This window comes from Triturus cristatus, chromosome 3_2 (assembly GCF_964204655.1).
Source record: "Triturus cristatus chromosome 3_2, aTriCri1.1, whole genome shotgun sequence".
NCBI lineage: Eukaryota > Metazoa > Chordata > Amphibia > Caudata > Salamandridae > Triturus > Triturus cristatus.
In genome coordinates this window covers 447,577,975-447,599,574 of record NC_140584.1, presented here as the reverse complement: position 1 = coordinate 447,599,574, position 21,600 = coordinate 447,577,975, and the positions used below count along the sequence as shown (strand labels likewise).

The following is a 21,600-nucleotide window of genomic DNA, read 5'->3' as shown; positions in this document are numbered from 1 at the left end:
TGAGCACAGTTTACATTACACAAGATCACATACATTTTTAAAGCCTTTTACCCCGTTTTGGGTCTCTCTAAGGTGCTTTAAGTTCCAATTTCTTTCTTTCTGTCCCTTGTTTGTAATTGTCAGTGCCAATTCACCCATACCTTTATGCCACATATATGTGTCCCTACGTTTTGGTGTGAGTTCTCTGTGCCTTTCTACCCTGTGTCAGCATTAAGTTGTAGTGGCAGTCTGCCCATGTCTGTATGCCCCTTGTCTATCTCTCTAAATCCCAGTGTCTGTAAATATGCGTCTGTTTCTGTATCTTTGTCCCAGTGTCACTCAATCCATGTCTTTCCTTCTCCTTGTCTCTCAGTTGGAGTGCGCACAGTACCTCTGCCTACGGGTCTTTCACAGCCTTTATAAGCTCCCATTCAAACTTCACTGATTTTCACCTCACACAGTGCAGTAATGCCTGCCAGACATTTCACCCCCTGCAACAGAGGGAAGCAAGGGTGCGCTGAGTTGTATAGAGTTTCTCGTTGCGCAAATGGTTGTAATTTGTGATATTTATATGGTTCCCTCGTCTTAATTGCTTCATTTTGCTCTCAAGAAAGTGTCACTTATACTCGTTGAAATGTCACTCAAAAAAACACTCAAATTAATAAAATGTCACCAATGGCAATCTGAAACCTTGGCAGATATATTTATATCAAAACGAGGACACAGCAGCCGGAATCTATTTACTCTAAATTAACAATCCATTCAGTTTAAACATGTAACCTTACTGCAACATACTAAACGTGAGGTTGAGCTCGGGCAGAATGAGTGGAATATCAAACTGAGCCAAGCACGTGACTGATTTTGTCCAGTTCTAACTGCCTTGTAGGCTTGCCTGGTTAAGCAATCTTGAATCATGGAATGTCAAAGTATCCAAATCATGCCTTAATCAGCGGTACTAAGCAATCCGCATGGCATCACAAAAATCTATATAAATGTTATAAAAATATAATTGACAAAAATGTAAAAAGAAAGACCACCTTTTCACAAAGAGCAACAGATTTAAACTAGTCATTTGAGACGAACGAGCAAAAAATACCAAAAAAACCACACACATTACAAGATGTTTTTAAATCCTGAAGGGGATGGTAACCATGATACCAGCCGGCCCACCTTAAAATTATGATATATTCCGAGTTACTTTGAACATCATAGGTTTCCCCAGGAGATTCGCCTGCAATAGCAATTAAAATCCCTGGTTGAAACTGTGGGGGTGAAAGAGCAATTTACTGGGTGAATTGGAACCTGAAATACTCATTTCCCCTAGCAATTATTTATTTATTGTCACATCAGATGAAAAACATTCATCAACGATAGTACAAACACTGATCTAAAAATTTACAATGTATGTAATCACAAGCATTTAAAACACGCAAACATCCAAGGTTTTTATCTAGCTTCTTTAGCGCAATGAAATTGATCAGCAAAAGCATAAATACAAAATGCAGGCTTACAATATATAAATCCAAAAATATCTGAGCTACACAGTGTAAAATGAATTTGAAAAAAGACAGCGACCCAGAATTATTGGGCGTGCAAGATAGGTTGATGCTAGTCAATATTAAACCACATCCTCCAGTACCAGACTGATTCAAAATTTTAGCCACAGAAAAGGGGCTGGTTTCATATTTACAGATCCTACAGGCATATTTATAAGATTTTATTTCCAGCAATCGGCAAAGGATCTGTGCTTTTGGTAGGCAGGACAGACAACCCAAAAATATGTTCCTCACTTTCCTTGGTTAAACTGCAGGTGGGGTAATCCTTCAATCCTCCAGTTGTTAGTAAAGTCGGCCAATGGTAGTATTTCCAGCCTCAGTTTAATGTACAAAGTGGTTGTTTTTGGTGGAGTAATACAATCCATAAATTCTTCAAATTTAGGGTCAAGTTTCATCTTTAGGAAAGTGCTTGTCAGCTTCCCCATCACTGAAGATCTTTAACAACCCTCCCGCTCGCAGTACCAGAATCTGTTTCTAACACTAATCCGTGAATTGGTGGTGATAGCACAGGTGTTATGCTAGAGTTTACTCAAGTCTAAGATATAAAAAAAAAGCTTAACATGTTTCAGCCATGGAATGTTAGATGCTCATGGTCTTTTTAGGATATCTTAAGCACGCCCTGCATCTTTCTAACTCTTTCGTGGACCAGATACGAAGCCAAAAGAGGATTGTCTTAAGCTTTAGAAGACCCCATATTGGGTTGAATGCCAGATACACTCTCAGGGGTGTGCATTTAGGTAGGCCCAGCAGAGTACAATAAATGTGTTTTCCGCAGCCCCCTATGTGTCTCAGTTGGAATGACCCAAAGGTCTGACCCATATAGTATAGCAGACACTACTTGAGCTCTGTAGATTTCTATTGATCTTCCAGTAAATCGTAAGATAGCAGCTGCCTTGTGCTTCAGTTGAAAAACGCTCTTAGTGATCAGTGAATACCAAGAGGGGGACTCTGAGATTCTAACCCCTAAGTCATCAAATTCAGGCACTCCCTCCAAATTTACCCCACTCAATGACATTTTACCCCTGAAGTTCCTATGTGGGCTTATTGCCGTATATTTAGTTTTAAGACAGTTAACCTGGAAACCATGTATGGAACAGTACAAAGTGAACCTCTCTAATATAGTTTTGAACCCTTTTGGAATTTTTGAACCCAAAAGTATATTGTCCGCGTACAATAGGGCAGGTGTTTTTAACCGAGCTACACTTGGGGAATCATTCTTACAGTTTGTTAAATTGCTAACACAGCCATTTATAAATAAGAAAAAAAGAGCAAGGGGCAGCCCACAGCCCTGTCGCACTGCTTTGTGGATAGCTATCGGCTTGGTCACTTCCCAATTTGAACCCCAACGCACCTGGGCATAGTTGTTTTGAATACAAACCAATGACCATGTCCAGCAGAGCTGGAGGAAAACCCATCTCCCCCAGGACCTTCCTTAGCATTTCTCTCAGCACCATGTCAAAGGCCGCATTAAATCAACAAAGGCCACATTAAGACTGCCTTTCTTAGTGTCAGTTTCCTTCCACTTCATCTTGAGGAACCTGAAGACTTGATCCACTAAACTAATCCTAGGACAAAACCCTGCTTGAAAATGGCTAAGAACCACTCTCTCTTCAGTCTAGATAGTCAATTTATCTATAATCTCTTTTCAAAACATTTTCTGGATATTATCGTTAAGGCTAATTGAACGATAATTAGCAGGAGAACTACAACAACCTTTTTTAAGAATTGGATTTATTTCAGCTCCAAAGGAAACTGTGCTCTGGAAGCTTTGGCATTCAAAATGGCATTGTTATACGGCAATCAAAGTACAGGCTCTGAGCCATACAGATTTTCCGGGATTCAGTCTAGGCCAGGGGCCTTATCTTTTATCTGTGCACAGATTGCTGCATGAGTATTCTTCAAAGATAAATAAAATGTATGGGGATTACACCTTTTAGTATCTCCTGCAGTGTGGGTGCGGGACATGTCTCCACTTTTGGGGCTGTTTAATCCTCCATGGCCATCCCATCCTGTGCAGCTTTAAGTTCTGAAGAATAGGTTACCCACTCGTGTGGTGGAATACAAGTCTTAGGCTTCATACTATTATCTCACCCTGTGTGAGCCACTATATGCCAGATTCGTTTTTAACATGGCTGCTTCCAGTAAATCCTCCAATTGGTCCGTTTTCCATCACCCCTAGTAATTACTCCTTACTTGGGGATTCTCTGGGTTCCACTTGGAATTTCCATTAATTCTGTTACCGACTCACCCAGAGTGGAAATGACTCCATCATCCGGTAACCTTGGCATCAGCAACTAAATATGTTTCAGAATCTTAATCTTTAGCTCGGCTTTGGATGTCGGCGTGCTCATGTGAAAGTACACCTTTGTATATTCCAAAGATCATATCTGTCAGATCTGTAAGTGATAGACCGCTATGGGCCTTTGTAACCTGGGGACAAGTGGTAGACCTCTTTAGTTATGAATGGGGTCTCTGAGTTCCCTTTTTGTATATCACTCCTCCTCTTCCTCTGGAGGAACTCTTCAAATGTAAATGTCTCCAGTTTCTTCCTTTTTTGTTCGGGATTTAAGAGCAAACACACGCAAAAACATATCAACCCCAATGAAACAGTTGCTTTATTTTTGCCTGAAATCTCAAAACCTAATCACAGATGGTGTTCTTCAGGGTGCCTAGTCAGACTTAGTTGTGCGTCATCCGCTGTCCTGTAGGTCCCATTTTGATGTGGCTACAGATAAGACTTCTCACATTCTATGCACACTTTGTCGCCACTTGTGCTTGGATGCTGATAGTTGGTGATTAGTTAGCTGCAGTGTAACATTGCATTGGATGATAGTAAGTCATACTTAAATTATTCCCTGACATACTGAGAACACAGTGGTTTATTGCTGTAGTATCTAATGTTTACCCTATTCTGCCACAATAGGACACATATTGTATGCCACAATAGGAGCTTTGCGTCGTTTTTGTTCTATATTCACAGCAGAACCTTTCTCCTCTTCCTCTTTTCTGAGGTGTGATCACCCTCTTTTGCTGCTTTGCCAGTGGCCTCTGCAATATACAATACTCCATGATATCTTGCTGAAGAACATGCACTGTTAACTTTAAAAGCAGATTTCCCACAGTTTTAGTGGGTAGAAAAATCATCATTTTATTAAAGGCACAGAGGCTAATATTATGCATAATCCTTTATTGCTCTCAAACACAGCAGCAACATCAAATTTAGAACTAGAACACATTAGAACCCTAGAACACTTAACATACATATGACACAAGAACAGTCAGCCATCTTCCTCTTTTAACAGCTGTGAATAAAACAAAGTCCCATCCGAAGAACCCAAAAATACACTCCATTTGCAGCCACCTCCATGTGCTTATCTCCGAAATCCACCTTCTTAACTTTAACCTAAACAAAAGAACAAGAAATAAAAATATTAAATCATGTGGGTTGGGTATAAAGCTGTGGGATATTAACCTCCGTGCCTTTAATAAAATCATGATTTTCTAACCATTAAAACTAGAAAATCTGCATTTTATGGCAAGGCCCGGAGGCCAATATTATGCATGTTCAAAGTTCCTCTAAAACTCTTTGTAACACATTTTCCACAGGTTTAAAATATAATTTTTTTAAAGTAGAAACATTTGACCAATCAGCCGCCTTCAAAATGCCACTCAAACTGAATTCTCATCTCAAACTCCGTCTGCTCCATAGGGTCTAAATCCTCTACCAAATGATACTCTGGTAATTCATTGGCCACGGCCGGGGAATCAACCCTGCATTCTCCCCTGCATTCTCCCTGCTGTACCGAAAACCATTCGAATATTTTTTGTGCTTTTTGCAAAGAATTAAAGGTCCCAACGTACCTAGACATATCCTTCATAAACTCCTCTCTGAAGAGCATACCTTTGCTTTGCTCTCCAAACTCCTTATTGGCCAAATCTCCCAATTTTGGATCAATCTTTAATACGATGCTCTTACGCCTCTCTACGCATAATGCGGCATTCGAATTACCCAGAAGACAAATTGCCCTTTGTACCCACTGGTGTAACTTCTGCACATACACTCCGGTATTATTAGGATGTGCCTCCTCACATAGATCAAAAACCTTGATGAGGGGACCTAGTAAATCAAGCAACCTATCTTAACATCCTTTCAGACCCTTATCTAGACCCTTTCTAGTGTCTCTTCCTGACTTATTAAAAAAAGTCATAATCTTTGGGTCCAATTCTGGTGTATATGTTACCTTGCTCTCCAAACTAGGTCTCGGACACTCAGACCTTAACCATGTCCTCACCTCCTTCGGTATCTTCCTCCTTATTCAGTATCTTACATACTTCGCTACATGCTTTGCAGGAGTTCATTGAGGAGACAAAGGATGCTGAATAAGAAGTGGGTCAAACATTTCCTCACCCAGAGGAGCTACACAATCTCCAATCTCAAGCTTAATTTTTACATCTGCCACTTTCCTCCTTTTACGGGGAACCTCTTTATCATCAGTATCATCAAAAGGTTAACTCCACATCCCCACTGGCAGAAGATATATCGCATGCCACCACACTATGGCTTCTCTTTTGTGCCTTTATAGCACCACTCTTTGCCTTTATAGCAACATCAATAGCCTGAACCTTATGTTCAGACACCTTGTCCATCTGCTTTCTCTCCACATTCTTTCTTTTTTGCGACCTTTTGACACCTCCATGACTTGATCCACTGGCTACAACCTCCACTTCCTCTGTTGTCCAAAAACTTTCATCTTCCACAGACCTCCTCCTAGAGCCCTTTGCAAGCAAACTTTTTTCCACAGTACTCTCTATCTTCCTATCAATTGAAGCTGTCACTTCTCCAAACATTTTATCCATATACACCTTTATCCTTTCCTCAAATCCTGTTCCCACACTATGTTCCATCTTAAAACAACTTTACTCTTACCTAAATACCTCACTTTAATACTATGCTATAAACTAATAAAATACACTTTCTAGAACTACCTCATAACAAATCTCAAATTTATTCTCCGAGCGCTGAACTCAACCACTTCATGAACCACTTTCGACCTCTGACTGGAACTGTCGAGCATTCAGTCAGTTGCTGATCGATTTCGTATCCCAAAATATAGCCGCTACAAATCCTAATTTCCTCATATATGACATTCCCAATCATTCAAAATGGCCGCCGTACTTTGCGTGTGTACGGCGGCCTCACAATGCCAAAATCAATTTGTTTGATTAGATTCCTCACGCGCCACAATACGGGAGACGCAAGGCGAAGCAGTCACGACCATGCGCTTGCCGGGCCTCAGCTTCCGAATGCTGAAGTCCGCTTGTGTGCTTCTCATGCACAGCGCGATCCTCCCCAAGCGCCCGAAGCAAATCTTTAACCACTTCACTCGCCAGAGTCCGCACACGATTTAAACCACAACCAACAACGTAAGAGAGACTCAACCTTCCTAAAAACTCACGTCCGCCTTCAAAATGAATACCCTACTAATAAATATAAATCCAACCACGAATTTTAAAAAACTGTCAAATAATTCCTTCAAACCTTCTCCATTAAAAATCCTACTACACATAACTCAGACTTAAAAAAAAATCAATATTAATAATACCTAAACTCCAACTACACATATGAACCATTATAAACATGCCTCATGCAAACACAAAGTTCATTTGAAATAAATGTACTTATCTGTGCTTGAGCAGCAACAAAAGAGGAAGATGGCTGACTGTTCTTGTGCGATATGCATGTTCAGTGTTCTAGGGTTCTAATGTGTTCTAGTTCTAAGTTTGATGTTGCTTCTGTGTTTGAGAGCAATAAAAGATTGTTCCTAATATTGGCCTCCGGGTCTTGCCATAAAATCCCCTCTAGTTATACTCTCCTGTGTTCTGCGACTTCTACACAGGCCTCATCTTTCATGAGTTCACTGAATTCTAAGGGGCGTACTTATGCCCACAGGCCAGTCCTTTCCTTCTCTGGACACCAACAGTAGTCCTTGAGTCTTCTGGCTGCTCTTCTCACCAAAAACTGTTTTCCTGGTATGACCTTCCCTGGATTTAGTCTTGCACTGTTTCAGACGAAATAGCCTCTTTTGAAACCTATCGTCTACTTTTAACTCCAGATTATTTTTTGTGTAGTGCAATGAGACCTCACACAAATGATTCCATTTACAAACCTGTGTTAGTGCAGGTCTAATACTAGTTTATTTACTGTCTCCTAGTCTGCAAGCCAGTAGGCAAAATCGGCCGTTGACTGCCAGAGGAAGTTAGCAGGCCACAGTTCTCCTGATGAATGCCATAACCGAATCTTCTTTTAATTGTGAAATTGTTGCAGAAATTATTGCCAGTAATTCTGCAGTCCATTACAAATGTCCAGCCTTTTTGAAGCACTGGGCTTTCACATTGCCATATATAATAATGTCAACCTACTGGTAATCATGTTGCTAATCAACCATTCCCATTGCTATGACATTACATGATGCTTTGATATTTTAGCTATCTACCTCACAGTGATTATTTGTAAATGTTAGTATGTTAGCACTTTATGTCAAATGTAAATAACCAATACAACAATAATCCATTTATTTTGTAGTTATTTTAGTGTTTGTATTTTATGTTGTTTTGATGTTTAACTTTATATTTGCTATGATTTTACTTTGCAAATAAGTAAATTGTAACAATAGTAATACCATCAATTATGAATTAACTTTGTTACATCATGTAACTATTGTCCTGGTAAGAGGAAAACTACTCTACAACTGGAAGTAGTTCGCATGTTGAATGTTAACAAAGATACAGGTAAACCAATATCTAATTCATGTTTTCTTCTGATTGTGCAATTTTTTTAGAAAATAATTGTGTAGGAGACTCTGGAGGATCCAGCCCAGAACATCGTCAAAGTCACTTTGAAATGGACCGTAATCCTTCACCACCAGCGAGCGATGATGAAGGTCTGGTTGAGGATTCAATTGGCAACACCATCTATAGCAAGCACTGGTTATTCAGCACGTTGACACGGTTGATTGAGGTTTGTGAACATGTCTTTATTTATAGATCTACGCTACTGTTCCAAATCCTGCTATTTCCATGCCATTCTTGTTTAACTCTGTATTGAACATACTGTGACCCACTTAATAGGTTTCTCAGCAGCCCTGATTCCGGTGGGAAAAGTAGATCGTGCCTGAACCGGTGTTAGGAGATAAGCTAAAATACAGCTTCCGCTGTGTTTTTTGCCAGCACATTTTACCAGTCAAAATCTGGTTGAATATGTCTGCATAAGAGTGCCTTGAATGTGGAAAGAACCTGCACGAAACAATGTGTGAATACAGATTCTCACTGTAATTCACCATTCATGATGTTGAACTAATATAAAGGAGCAGTCGTATTGCCCACTTTCAATCAATCAGTGACACTTATAAAGCGCGCTACCTACCCGTAGGGTCTCAAGGCGCTGGGGGGGGGGGGTGCCGCTACTGCTCGAACAGCCAGGTCTTCAGCTTCTTCCTGAAGGAGAGGTGGTCTTGGGTCAGGCGCAGGTCGGTCGGGAGGGAGTTCCAGGTCTTGGCGGCCAGGTAGGAGAAGGACCTTCCTCCTGTAGTCGCTCTTCGGATGCGGGGGACGGCGGCGAGGGCGTGGTTGGCTGATCGGAGGTGGCGTTTGGGAGCGTAGAAGTTGACTCGGCTGTTGAGGTAGCTCGGGCCTTGGTCGTGTAGGGCTTTGTGTGCGTGGGTGAGGAGGCGGAAGGTGATTCTTTTGTTGACGGGGAGCCAGTGAAGGTCTCTCAGATGTCCGGAGATGTGGCTGGTTCGTGGGATGTCGAGGATGAGTCTGGCTGAGGCGTTCTGGATCCGCTGGAGTCTCTTCTGGAGCTTGGCGGTGGTACCGGCGTAGAGGGCGTTGCCGTAGTCCAGTCGGCTGGTGACGAGGGCCTGGGTGACGGTCTTCCTGGTCTCGGTGGGGATCCACCAGAAGATCTTCCGTAGCATGCGTAGGATGTTGAAGCACGCCGAGGAGACGTTGTTGACTTGCCTGGTCATGGAGAGGGAGGAGTCCAGGATGAAGCCCAGGTTGCGTGCATGGTCTGTCGGTTTGGGTGCGGTGCCCAGGGCGGGAGGCCACCAGGAGTCGTCCCAGGCGGAGGGTGAGGAGCCCAGGATGAGGACCTCCGTCTTGTCCGAGTTCAGTTTCAGGCGGCTGGTCGTCATCCACTCGGCTACCTCTTTCATCCCTTCGTGCAGGTTGGCTCTGGCGGCGGCGGGGTCGTTGGTCAGGGAGAGGATCAGCTGTCGTCGGCGTAGGAGATTATGCTGAGGTTGTGTTTGCGTACGATGGCCGCGAGGGGGCTCATGTAGACGTTGAAGAGGGTGGGGCTCAGAGATGATCCTTGAGGGACGCCGCAGATGACTTCGGAGGCCTCTGACTTGTACGGTGGTAGGCGGACTCTCTGTGTTCTTCCGTCGAGGAACCCCACAACATCAGTAAATCCAGTTACAGTTTTACCAGAGGAGATTACCTGCACACCACTGAATGAGGATTGTTATGTGCAGTTGCTTCCAGTGGTTGTATTGGTTTCCAAGATTTTGAAATGCGAACAGCATGAGACTTAGACGACAGGTTATAACCAATGTCATCCTAAAGTAGTCCGAGAGCCCTGGCCTTAATCGAGCCAGAAGCAGTATTTTGTTCCCCCAAAAGAATTAATGGGTTCCAAGGATGCTTTACCAGATTATTTAAAACACGGATTTGTGCCTAAATAGTTTAACGTTTCTGAATCTTGACTCTCACCTGTTCCCAAGCATTGAAAAGCTTTGCACAGTGTTGTTTTACGGGGAACAGCTTCTTGAAGCTGTATCCAGTGCTGTGTACAGCTTTGTACAAAAAGGTGTGATAATGGTGGCTACACCCGTTCCAATGTACAACTCTTCACCATCTTTACTTTGCTGTCTTATGACTACGATGTGGACTGAAAACTGCTTGGTTCTGCTTTCCTGACACAGGGGCACTGCCTTGTGTCTTTGTTATTCTGTTTTATCCCTGGTTCAGCAGCCTGTGCTGCAACGGTCTAGATTAAAATACTGCGTACCTTCGCAAATTGGTTGTCTTTTTATGCCAGGTACTGCTGTAATGGAAAAACTGAGTGGCAGTGATACTGCAATGGAAAGCTTTTCATAGCCCATCACTGCATTAGCACATCCCTTCACCTGCATGACTTCACACCCTCATGAGTCCCTTCTTTCCTCTTGACCATTGTGAGCTTTGAATCTTCTTTACTGATGCTAATGCTGACCCAATTTTCTCCTCTATTTTTCTTGAGTTTGTTTTGCCTATGCTTTTTTGCAGCTTGAGCACCTTGTCCTACATCACTTTGTTGTAAAATCTTGTTCATTGTGCTTTGTTTCAAGCAGCAGGCTTTCTCAGTTACTGTGTGTCCTGTTTGGTTAACAGATTTATGCTTGCTTCTGGTGTGCTACAAAGCAGTGAAATATCTGATGAATCCTATGTTACTAATGTTTAACAACGGTGGTCTTCTACCGCAGGAGGCAAAATATTTTACATTGTATTACAAGAATGCAGAGGCTTGTGGTTCAGCCTGGGTTTGGGTGTCTCAAAGTCTGTATAGGCTTTTATCTGTAGGTTCTCCTTCTCTCTGGTGGAGATGACCTCTTAGTAGATATGCAGCTGTGAGTGACCACCAGCATGCAGGTAATTCCATCTGTCGAAACAAAATTTCAGGTCACTAGACAGTGCATTGCCAAATGACCTTTTAGTGGGTAGTTGTGTTCCATATAAATATGATTATTGAAGTGTTTGGAAAACAATGTGTTGGGCAGAAAATGTAGCCCTGTGTCAGACCAACGCTAACTCCAAAATTGCCAGTTTTGTGTTGCATTTGTGGTCAGGCTTAGTAGTTACATCCCCACTAGCCCATTTTTTTCCCAAGAACAATATAGGTATATGCCTAATCAAAGCAAAGAAGCAGCAGAATAAAGATTTCATTGACCAAAGGCTTATTAGCACTACCTCTCAAGTAACTGGTATGGATGTTTTGAAGTTCAGATGAGTGTGGATTGCTTACTTATCCTTGAATCAATATGCTGAAAAATTTATATTGGTTTAGCTGCACAATCTGCTGCCCTGCTGAAAAAGTCTTGTAACGGAGCTAAGCGGGTACTTCAGAGCCACCGTATTTTTAAATTTTATTTATAAAGCGCAAACTCCTGCCCTGGGGTGTCTTGGCGCTATAAAGACGGGTACAGCTACAAAAATGGTAGTCCTTCCAGATACTAGAATATCTCCTAGACCTCTTCAATCCGAGAACGTTTTTCCAGTTGTTTAAGTCCAGGACAGCCTTATCTCAAAATCTCTGCAATCACTTATCTGCTGAAGACAAAGAGAGGTGCTACAGTAGAAAACATAATCCTGAATCCTGTTCTAGCAGAGACAACATTTTCCAGTTACTTCCTGGTGGAAAACATAACTTTTTAGCAAGCACCAATTTGGGAATTTAAACTACTCTAGTGGATTAAAGAGAGGTCTTTCTTGTGGTCTGACTAGTAGTAGGAATTCGTGTTGTTTTTTTAAAAAATTCTTTTTATTAACATACATAAACATATTGGTCACTTCACAGTTTTAGGTCCTTGGAGTTACAGTGGTTCAGCCTTGGACCCTTAGACAGTCCTGCAATTTAATATGGTACAGCAGAGCAGGATCAGACAATCTCGTCATTTTATTGGGTTAACATTTCCTCAAGGGGAGAACAAACTGGGGGCTCACAGATGTTGCCGCGGTACGCATTCCAGGGAGACCAGACCGATACCCACCTCCCGGGGCACCCTCTCGAAACATACACTATCTTTTCCTGCAGCATGCACCAGTCCATGTCTTTCTTCCAAGCTCCAAGCAATGGGGGCGCTTCCACCCCCCACAGGCGCGCTATGTTACGCTTTGCAATCACCAGCCCCAGTGTTGCCCACAATTTGCCTTTTACCGGTAGGTCCGTGGGCTCCCAAATGTTTAAGAGGCATCGTTTAGCCTCAGGCCGCAACCTTACCCTCCAAACCTTGCTTATACAGTCATGTATCTTTGCCCAGTATGTACGAACTTGCGGGCATTCCCATAATACGTGAAGAAATGTCCCCCTTTCCCCACACCGCCACCGGCAGAGCCCATCCGTACTCCTCACCATCAACACTAGTCTGGTGACCGAGATATACACCCGGTGTAGTATTTTGAGTTGTATCAGCCGCAATTTTGCCGATATCGCCACTTCTTTGGGGGAGGAGAGCGCCTCTCTCCATTCCTCCTCGTCAATTTCCAGGCCGTCTGCCTCCCACTTCCCCCTCAGGGAGCCTGGTGGATCCGGGGAGTGATGTATGAGTTTCTTGTATGTGAGGGATATCGCCCTTTCCGGTAAGTAGCCGCCTAGTAATCTATCCTCTAGGGGGGAGGATTCCGGGAGCGTCGTCCCCGGCGGAATGTTAGATTGAAGAGAGTGCCGGACCTGCATATAACGGAAGAATTCCGTGTGTGCCAACTCGTGTGACTGCTGTAGGGAGGCAAAGGGCACCATTCCCCCAGCCCCCCAGAGGTCCCCTATACTGGATATACCGATCAGATCCCAATTGCGAAATCCCTTAGTGCGTCCCAATGACCCGAGCCTTTCCGACACCCAGAGCGGGGTTGCCTTCGTAAGTTTGTCAGCCCACCCCAACTTCCGGTTCACAATATGCCACAGTTGGGCCGAGTGCTTTGTAGGCCCCGTGAGGCGAAACTTATTAGGTCGCGAATAGAGTGCGGCCTCAAAATTCCCTCCGGGGAGGAGCCACCTATCCATCCCATACCCGGGGTTGTCCCCACTGCCGTACGTGCCCTGATTGATGGCCGAGAAATGCGCTGCCCAGTAATATTTGCGGATGTCCGGCAGTGCTATGCCCCCATCGTACCACCCCAAGGTAAGTTTCGGGAGAGCCATGCGCGGCGTGCCACTCCACAGCAGGTCCCGCCGAGTGGCCTCAGTATCTGCAAAGTATTTGTGTGGTACCAGCCCCGGGTAGTTTTGGAGCGCATATAAAAACCGCAGCAGGGTCATCATTTTGAAGAGGGCCGCACGACCCAGCAGCTATAGCGGGAGCCTCTTCCAGGTTGCCGCATCCCTCTGGAACCTCTGTAGAGGTGGCCTGAGGTTATTTTCAAAGCGTGTTTTTGCATCTCCGGAGATGTAGATTCCGAGATATCTGAACCCTTCCGTGGCTATCTGGATCAGGCAACCACGAGGAACAGGAGGAGGGGCCCCGTGCAACACATAAAGCAATGACTTTCCCCAGTTGATGCTATAACCGGAGTTTTTGCCAAAGCTTGTAAGGATGTCTAAGGCCACCCGGAGTGATTTTGCGGGGGAGGCAAGGTAGAGCAGGACATCGTCCGCATATAGCGAGATCCTGTCCTCCCATCCCCCGCCCATCTCAGCCCTCGTATAGAGGGATCCTGTCTTATCCAGGCTGCCAGAGGCTCTAGGCAGAGTGCGAACAGTAAGGGTGAGAGGGGGCAGCCCTGTCTCGTCCCCCTATCGAGTGTAAAAACCTCGGAACTCTTATTATTAACTACCACCTGTGCCAATGGTTCCGTATATAGGAGGCGCACCCACCCGACGAAGTTGGGACCAAATCCCAACCTTGTAAGGACCGCCATCATATAGGGCCATTCCAGGGTATCAAATGCCATAGCAGCATCCAATGATACCACCACCGCGTCTTCCTGGATCGTATGGCGGTGTCCCATCACACCATGGGGCCGCTGCAGATTCAGAGCCGTGTTCCGATGCGGCATGAAGCCCGATTGGTCGGGGTGGACCAGTTTAGTGATTAGCGGTTTGACCCGGTTCGCAAGGAGCTTAGCCAGTATCTTAGGCTCGGCATTCAACAGTGATATTGGCCTGTATGAGGAGCAGCGGTCCCTGGGTTTCAGGAATTCATGTTTTTATACATTCGCTGTGGCTCTTATAAGCATGGTTTTCAGTGATAAGTAAGTGTAAAACTAACCCCTGATGAAGCTTCAGGGTTTCTTACTTATAGAAGCTGTAGAACCAGTTCTAACCAATGAAGACAAGCAACAGTCTCTCTACTGACTAGTGAGGATTCCCAGTGTCATGTCCTGGTAACTGTGCAAAATAAGGTTAGCTGACTGTTCAGCAGATTTACACAGCATACATTTTAAAATCCTGAGCCTTCTGGACAACTAACCGTGTCTGAGATTTGTCTTGTGCTAGCAGTATAACCATTTACCAATCTCCCCACCTTCCACCTCCGTGAAGTCCCTTGTGTGATTACAGAAGTGCTGTCACCAGTATCTGTGTGTCTTTATCTTGAAAAAGACTGTTATCCCATCCTAGGCAATTGATGATAGTGCATCCTTAAGAAAATACATCTTCCAACCCGACCTTTTTCCAGATTTGCTTTCCACCATGGGATTCTGTGTAGTTAGTTAGTTATCTTTCTTTATTCAGGTGCAAAGCATCCATAAAAGATACAGTCATACATTCATGCGATAAAAAGGAAAATACATCACATAATATATAAAAAAGTATTTCGTGAAGGTAAGACATCATAAAATTATAAAAAAGGTTCAGATTGGTAAAACTCAGAGGAACAAAACTGTATACACCCTTGCGCTAAGGGAACTTTACCAATACAGGCTACAAAGGTTCAGTCAATTCTAGAAAGGCTAGATCTGTAAGCGGCCCATAAAAAATGTATCACTGCAGACAGTGAAATGGGTTAAGTAACAGTAGGAAGCGTTTTCTAGGCATTGAGATAAATTTACACAGTAGTACAAAATGTAACGTGTCCAGAGGAGATCGAAGATTCCAGCCACAGGTACCTCTTTAGTCTGACTTAAAAAAGGATCCAGCCAGAAATGCTAAGAAATGATGAAGCTGATTGAATCCGAATCGTGTGATTAAGAATCTATCATGAGCACTAGTAAGGACCGAAAGGTATGGTTCGATACCCGAAACCGACTTTAACAGTACATAGGCCTTCGCTGAGGGTTTACTAAGCTCAGTGTTTTCACGGTTGACTGGTTCTGCGAAGCAAGGGCTGTTAATGATTTTCCAAAAAAGGGATGAATCCCTCAGTTCGCCCTCTATGGTTAAGTCCTCCCAAGCCTGCTTTTGGAGTTGAAGCCTGCACTCTTTCAGCGTCTTTTTATAAAGGCGTCTGCACAAGGATACTCTGTCTTTTTGCCAGGGAACCAGTTTCAAGGCTACGTTTAGCATCCTAAAAGCCTGCGAGCATTTCTGCCAAACCATGAGGGGGAAGCCAGGGCTCGTGCTGCTGCCTGTGTGGTTAAAAGACCTGAAACTACTTGGGCGATGAAGGAAGCCGAGCTTAAAATTTCCTCGCACAATGTCTAAAGATCCAGACATACACCTATCACTTTCTGACACAAAGAAAAAAGGCTATAGTTAAAGGCTTTTACAGCTATACTCACCCAGCGAAGGCGCCTGCACTGATCAGTGGGGGATAGAAGAACCTGGAGCTTTCGGGGACCTATTTGAGGGTATCCCAGCTCTCTCAGCATGAGTGTCTATGGATTATGATCACTAAAAGCATTGTGCTCTATGTTAAATGAACCGGGAACCACTCCCAAAGGTGCTGTCTTAAATGTAAAATCCATGATAGTGGTGGAACCCCCTCATTTGGAGGATGGGGGCAATTGAGAAGTAGGCCTGGAGTACCAATGGTCTAAAGTGTATACCTGGTTATGAGTGAGTAAAAGGTTATTTAACTCCTTCCCTTCCGTGGTGTGTTCCATGTGGAGGTCATCTGAAAGCGGGCAAGGCTGAACAGTCAACTGATTCTTCGCAAAGGATGGGCACAAATTACAATTAAAATCCCTCACTAAAATGAAATTTGTTTACCCACGGCCCCCTCCTTTAGGGAGTCTAGGGCGCAATTTAAGGCATTAAAATTGGAAGACCCGCCCTCACCCGCTTGGTGTTATAAAAATTGATTATAACAAGTGTAAATGCTCTCCCCATAGGCAATTTTATACACTGGAATAACTGAGAATCCCACTTTAAAATCTTTACATAATTCTAGATCCACAAATATAATGAGGCCCCCACTAGCTCATCCATTAATTGAGTCTGTCGCTGGGCAGAAGATAGTCTTATACCCATTCATAAAAAAATTATTCTTAGTCTCCCGGGTTTCCTGTAAGCATATAATTTTATATGACCTAACATACATTAGCCATCTGTCATACGTAAACTTGGAAGACAGACCTGCCACATTCCAGGAGATGAGACTAAATTCTGTACCGGGTTTGAAGTTTATGTTACCAGGAGGGGCTAATGGAGAACCAGATGTATGCCAATGATTGACAAATCCACCTTTGGTTGCCTCATGCCCCTCAACATCGACTTGAGCTCACAGAATGCTTGTAGCACATCATGTCTGAATGAAGAACAACCTGTACCTGAATAAACCAAAACAGATATTGTGATGTGAAATGAAGTCTAGACCGGTTACATTTTGGATTAGTCCCAAGCTTGAAGTAGTACCAATATTCATAAGAGAGATACCTCTACCAGACAATAGCTTATGGTGCTCAAAATGATACCCCTTCACTGGACATTCACCTTTAAGTAGAAACCAAAGGAACGCTGATATTATATCTGCTGGATTATTGTAGTACTGTTTACCATACACCCCCAAAGAAAGACAAGTAAAGATTAAAGTTCTCTGCACCTCTACTGTATAGAATGTCTCTGAGAGCTAAAGGACTGACTACATGCAGGAACTATCCTCAGAATACAATCTTTGATCAGGCATTACCATTAGATCTAAAACCCACCAAGCAGAGAGACTACAGTTCATCCAACACCCTGGATAAATGTGTGCGTTTTCAGTATGGTATGGCTCACCAATTTATTGACCCATCAAAGGACTCAAACAGCAGTTTTCCCTTTTACTTTTTCTCCTTTCAACTGTCTGTTTCATTATTTTTTGCATGAATGACTTGCCCCACTTACAGACTCCTACGGCCACCTCAGAATTCCCACATTCTCTTCCCCATCCCCACAGCTGTGCTATGTAGTTTTTATCTACGTGTTCGTTTGTATACAAATCAATGCTTAAGCGGAACTCCCTGGAAGAAGAGACATGCAGCAGAGGAGGGGAAGAATGCCGAAGTCTTCCCCTCCTCTGCTGCATGTCTCTTCTTCCAGGGAGTTCCGATCGTCCCTCGTGTGGATCACCATCATATCGGTAACAATAAGGTATCAACTCCTCCTGAACCTCGGGCATACTCGGAAAAGTAGAAAATATAGGCATGCTAAAAGCACCTGGTAAAGCTGGACAACCATTACCTAATGTTTGGGCAATTTTTAGGCGAAGAACAAGAGGCCCCAACCTCCTTTGCTGCTCTTTCACCCCGGCTACAACCCAGCAAACACCAGTGTTAAAGCCCTGACGAAGTTCGTAGAGAACGAAACGCGTTGGCTGAGTCTGTTTTTTGAAAAATTGAATGGAAATAAAAGAACAACAAATTGGACTTATTGAAAAGACTTTTTTCCTTGGTGCACCGTCTTTGTGTAAAAAGTTTTAAAACCTTTTATTAAGGAATTTGTGTGCTCTGCTTGCTGGCACCAGGTCGGACATCCAGTCCAACAACCTAGGTGGGGGGCAACCGCCCCCCAGAATTTGGCAATATTACGTTTTGCAATCACTACGGCCATTGTAAGCCATAATTTCATGTATTTGGGCTATGCCTATTTGCTCGTTATCAACACTGACCCTTTTGGGTCAGTTTGGACCTCCACTCCCACTACTACCGCCATGATTCTCCCTATCTCTTGCCAATATAGTTGTATCGCAGGACAATCCCACAACAAGCAGAAGAATCACCCTTCCTGCCCGCATCCTCTCCGACTATTTTCAATGCGTCCTATACGATGTAGTACACTCCGGGGGTAGTATACCCTCTGTAGGATCTTTAGTTGGATCACTCGGAATCTGGCACAAATTGCTAACTCCCGCGGTCCTTGTATGGCTTCCGTCCATTCTTCTTTGTCCTGGGTCATTCTCCCAGGAAGCTCTCGGTGCTCCCAGTGGATCAAGAGTAAAATTTTAATTTTAAATTGATAAATTAATTTAAAATTGGTAAAACATACACATGTGTAATCGAGCAGAGTTGCTGATGTTCTTCCTAATAGAACTGAAGCAAAAGAGGTGACTGGGGAGGAATTTATCATCTCCAGTCAGTGTCAATAGTTCAGGTACAATAAAATTCACCGTTAACTTCCAAGCAGAATAATAGAACACACACGACGGCGAACTTTCAGAGCTATACTTTTGATTCCCAATTTATTGTTTGTTTTTACTGTTTTTTCGCCGTATCATGCTGCCTTTTATCACTTTTGTCACTGCACTGGTCACTAACACAAGTACGTTCAGTGCGCATTTGGTTGTTATAGTTACCTCAATCTAATTGTAATGTAGTGCTGTTATAATTACCTGCAAACAACAACCCTTATCCTCAAACCCTTGGTCTCCCTATCTTCCCCCCTCCCTCCTTGTGATTTATGCACTTTATGTAACAGTCCTTTTTAAATGATTACCGGTTGAGACATTGTTGGTCTTTGATATATTTGTGTACTGCCACTTTCCATATCCTCCTTCAGTGCGCTTTTCACTGGAGAAAAGGGTTGCAGAGTATCTGGAACTAGCAACAATCTATCTGCTGGTTTACAGCCAACCTTTAGATGCACAAAAGGGCATTGGTCACCCATTAACTTTCAGACTGGTGTGGGCCCAGGTGTGTGGCAGACATAAAACATGGAGCATTCGTACGCCACAAATAGATGCACTATCGATTAACTTCTTCCGGTGCACTAGCATTACCCTGACAGAAGACTCACGCAGGAACAGCCACAATGCAGGCAGGGAACAAACATGCCTTAGAAAATGACTGGGATAATACTATCTTTTTAAAGCAAAAGCTTAGGATACAGTCTATACTAGTGATTCCCAAACGTTTTAAAACCACAACCCACTTTTTAGTACTACAAACTTTCACAGCCCACCTAGCTTTAATAGACTTGAGGCAGGCAATTTTTTTAATGTAACTAAAGCGTCATGTGGTAGTGCATTGTCATTACAGACCACACATTTTCCATTGAAATGGTCCCTAAATTTCCACAGACATACAGTACTAGTAAAACTATATTGCACACAAATGATAATGTGTGCAAATCGTGTTTCAGTGAATGTGTATTTGTGCATCACAAAGTAAAGTGTGTTGATTTGTTCTGATCCAATTAAAATCTTTGTTTCCATCACATGTCTGGGTTACAAAACATTTTGCTTCATTCACACTTGATGTACCCCAGCAAGATTGCCAGATAATTTGCTTAACTTTTATTTCTATGACTGCAAGTGAAAGTATTTTGTAAAGACCATTCTCTATGTTTAACAAGCATTTGCAATGCAATAGGTCCTGCATTTGCGAGACTTGAGCTATTGGCATTATAAACACGCCTTACAGTCGTTGCTTACGAGAAGTGAGGCTGGCAGTAACTGTGTCTGTTTTACTGCCAGCCTTGCTTCTCGTAAGCAAGGACTATAAGTACAAAGTGCAGGTTTACGCATGCCTTGCAGGTTTTCAAAACACATAAATAAAAGGCATTGTTAATTACAATGCCAACAGCTCAAACTCTTGCAAACGCGAGGCCTATTGCATTGCAAATGCTTATTATCACTTGACTCTCATGTGAGCAGGATCAAGAAGTCAAGGCTTATCCCAGCAGGTGGTGCAGGGATAGACACTCAGAAATACTTTAATGTCCTAACTAAAATGACCAGACAATTTTTAACTTCTAAAAAGACAACTACTTTGTTACAAATAAGTACATTATAGTACACTTAAAAATAGTATGCAAAAAAAGCAGGAGTGAAAGTGCGTGGCTGTGCAAGATGGCCGAGCAGACGTAAATCGTCTTGGCTCCTGGTCCACGCGCTGCTCCGGCCCGGCTCTAGGCGACTGCAGAGCTTTCTCTCCAACGCCCATGCTCTCTTCCTGAGGCGGAGTGTGTGGGGCATCTGCAGAGCAGCTTTGATCGCTCCTGGTGCCGCGGACACGACTGGAATCCTCGGTGGAGGAGATAGACAACGGCGCACAAAATGGCAGTCAACACTTTGCTGAGGACGCCACTGACTGAAACCACCTCCGGGAGGTAGGGTTGCTGTCTGCGTCCTTCTGGCTCGCGGAGACTCCCGCTGACCCTTACTTGCCGGGGGGGGGAGAGGGGCATCACTATCAGCTCTAAATTGGAGGCGGCCCCCGCCGAGATAATCATCCTAGCGTCTGCCTGACTTTAAGATGGCGGCCGTCGGCGACATACAGATGGCGATCAGCGCTTTCCCTGGCTCGCCTTAACCTCGTACCGGCTCCCTACAAATCCTGCGGTCTTTCCCTGAATCTCCAGCCTGCTTCCTGGACAGCTAGCAGTTTGGGGCCACTGACATCGCTGGATTGCCTCGAGGTTCTGCAGAAGACTCCTGATCTTCCCCCGGGCCTACATGACTGTGGTGACACTGGCTCCGAGATAGCGATCGCACCCCAGACAGCCCTGGCCTCAGTACACCACGCCACCAGCAGCTACCAACACCTAAAGGCCCGGACCCGGCCCACACCATTGACTCTGGGTGCGCTGCTTCTACACGCCAACTCGGCCGGGCGAGCCGCATAATATACCACCTTTGACCGGTCTTTACCTGCGGGTCACACTCCTGCATAGCGCTGCTGGCGCCGACTGGACATGATAGATCATCAGTGAGGCATCCCTAGCTGGGAGATTGCCTATCTCTTGCGGAGGCCGCGCCTGGGAGCCCGACAGCCCTCTCTCTACCTTAATCGCCCCATTCAGCCGCCTGCAACTTCGAGCACATCAGCTTCGCCTTCTCTGTTAACTTCTCAGGGGCCAGCCTGGTCCGCACCCTGTGCCGCCAAAGAAGACGGCGAGCAGGCAGACGGGTAAAGTCTCAGATTTCTTCATCCCCCCCCAGACAAACGC

General features: G+C 44.1%; 1 protein-coding gene across 2 annotated transcripts in view; it reads left to right on the top strand.

The window, feature by feature from the left end:
• SAAL1 (serum amyloid A like 1) overlaps window positions 1-21,600 on the top strand; it is a 305,196-nt gene that overhangs the window by 28,501 nt on the left and 255,095 nt on the right. For both annotated transcript variants that reach the window (XM_085648052.1, XM_085648053.1), the window contains one exon: window positions 8,375-8,553. In XM_085648052.1, the coding sequence (XP_085504178.1) occupies window positions 8,375-8,553 (179 nt within the window). The remainder of the gene's footprint in view (window positions 1-8,374; window positions 8,554-21,600) is intronic.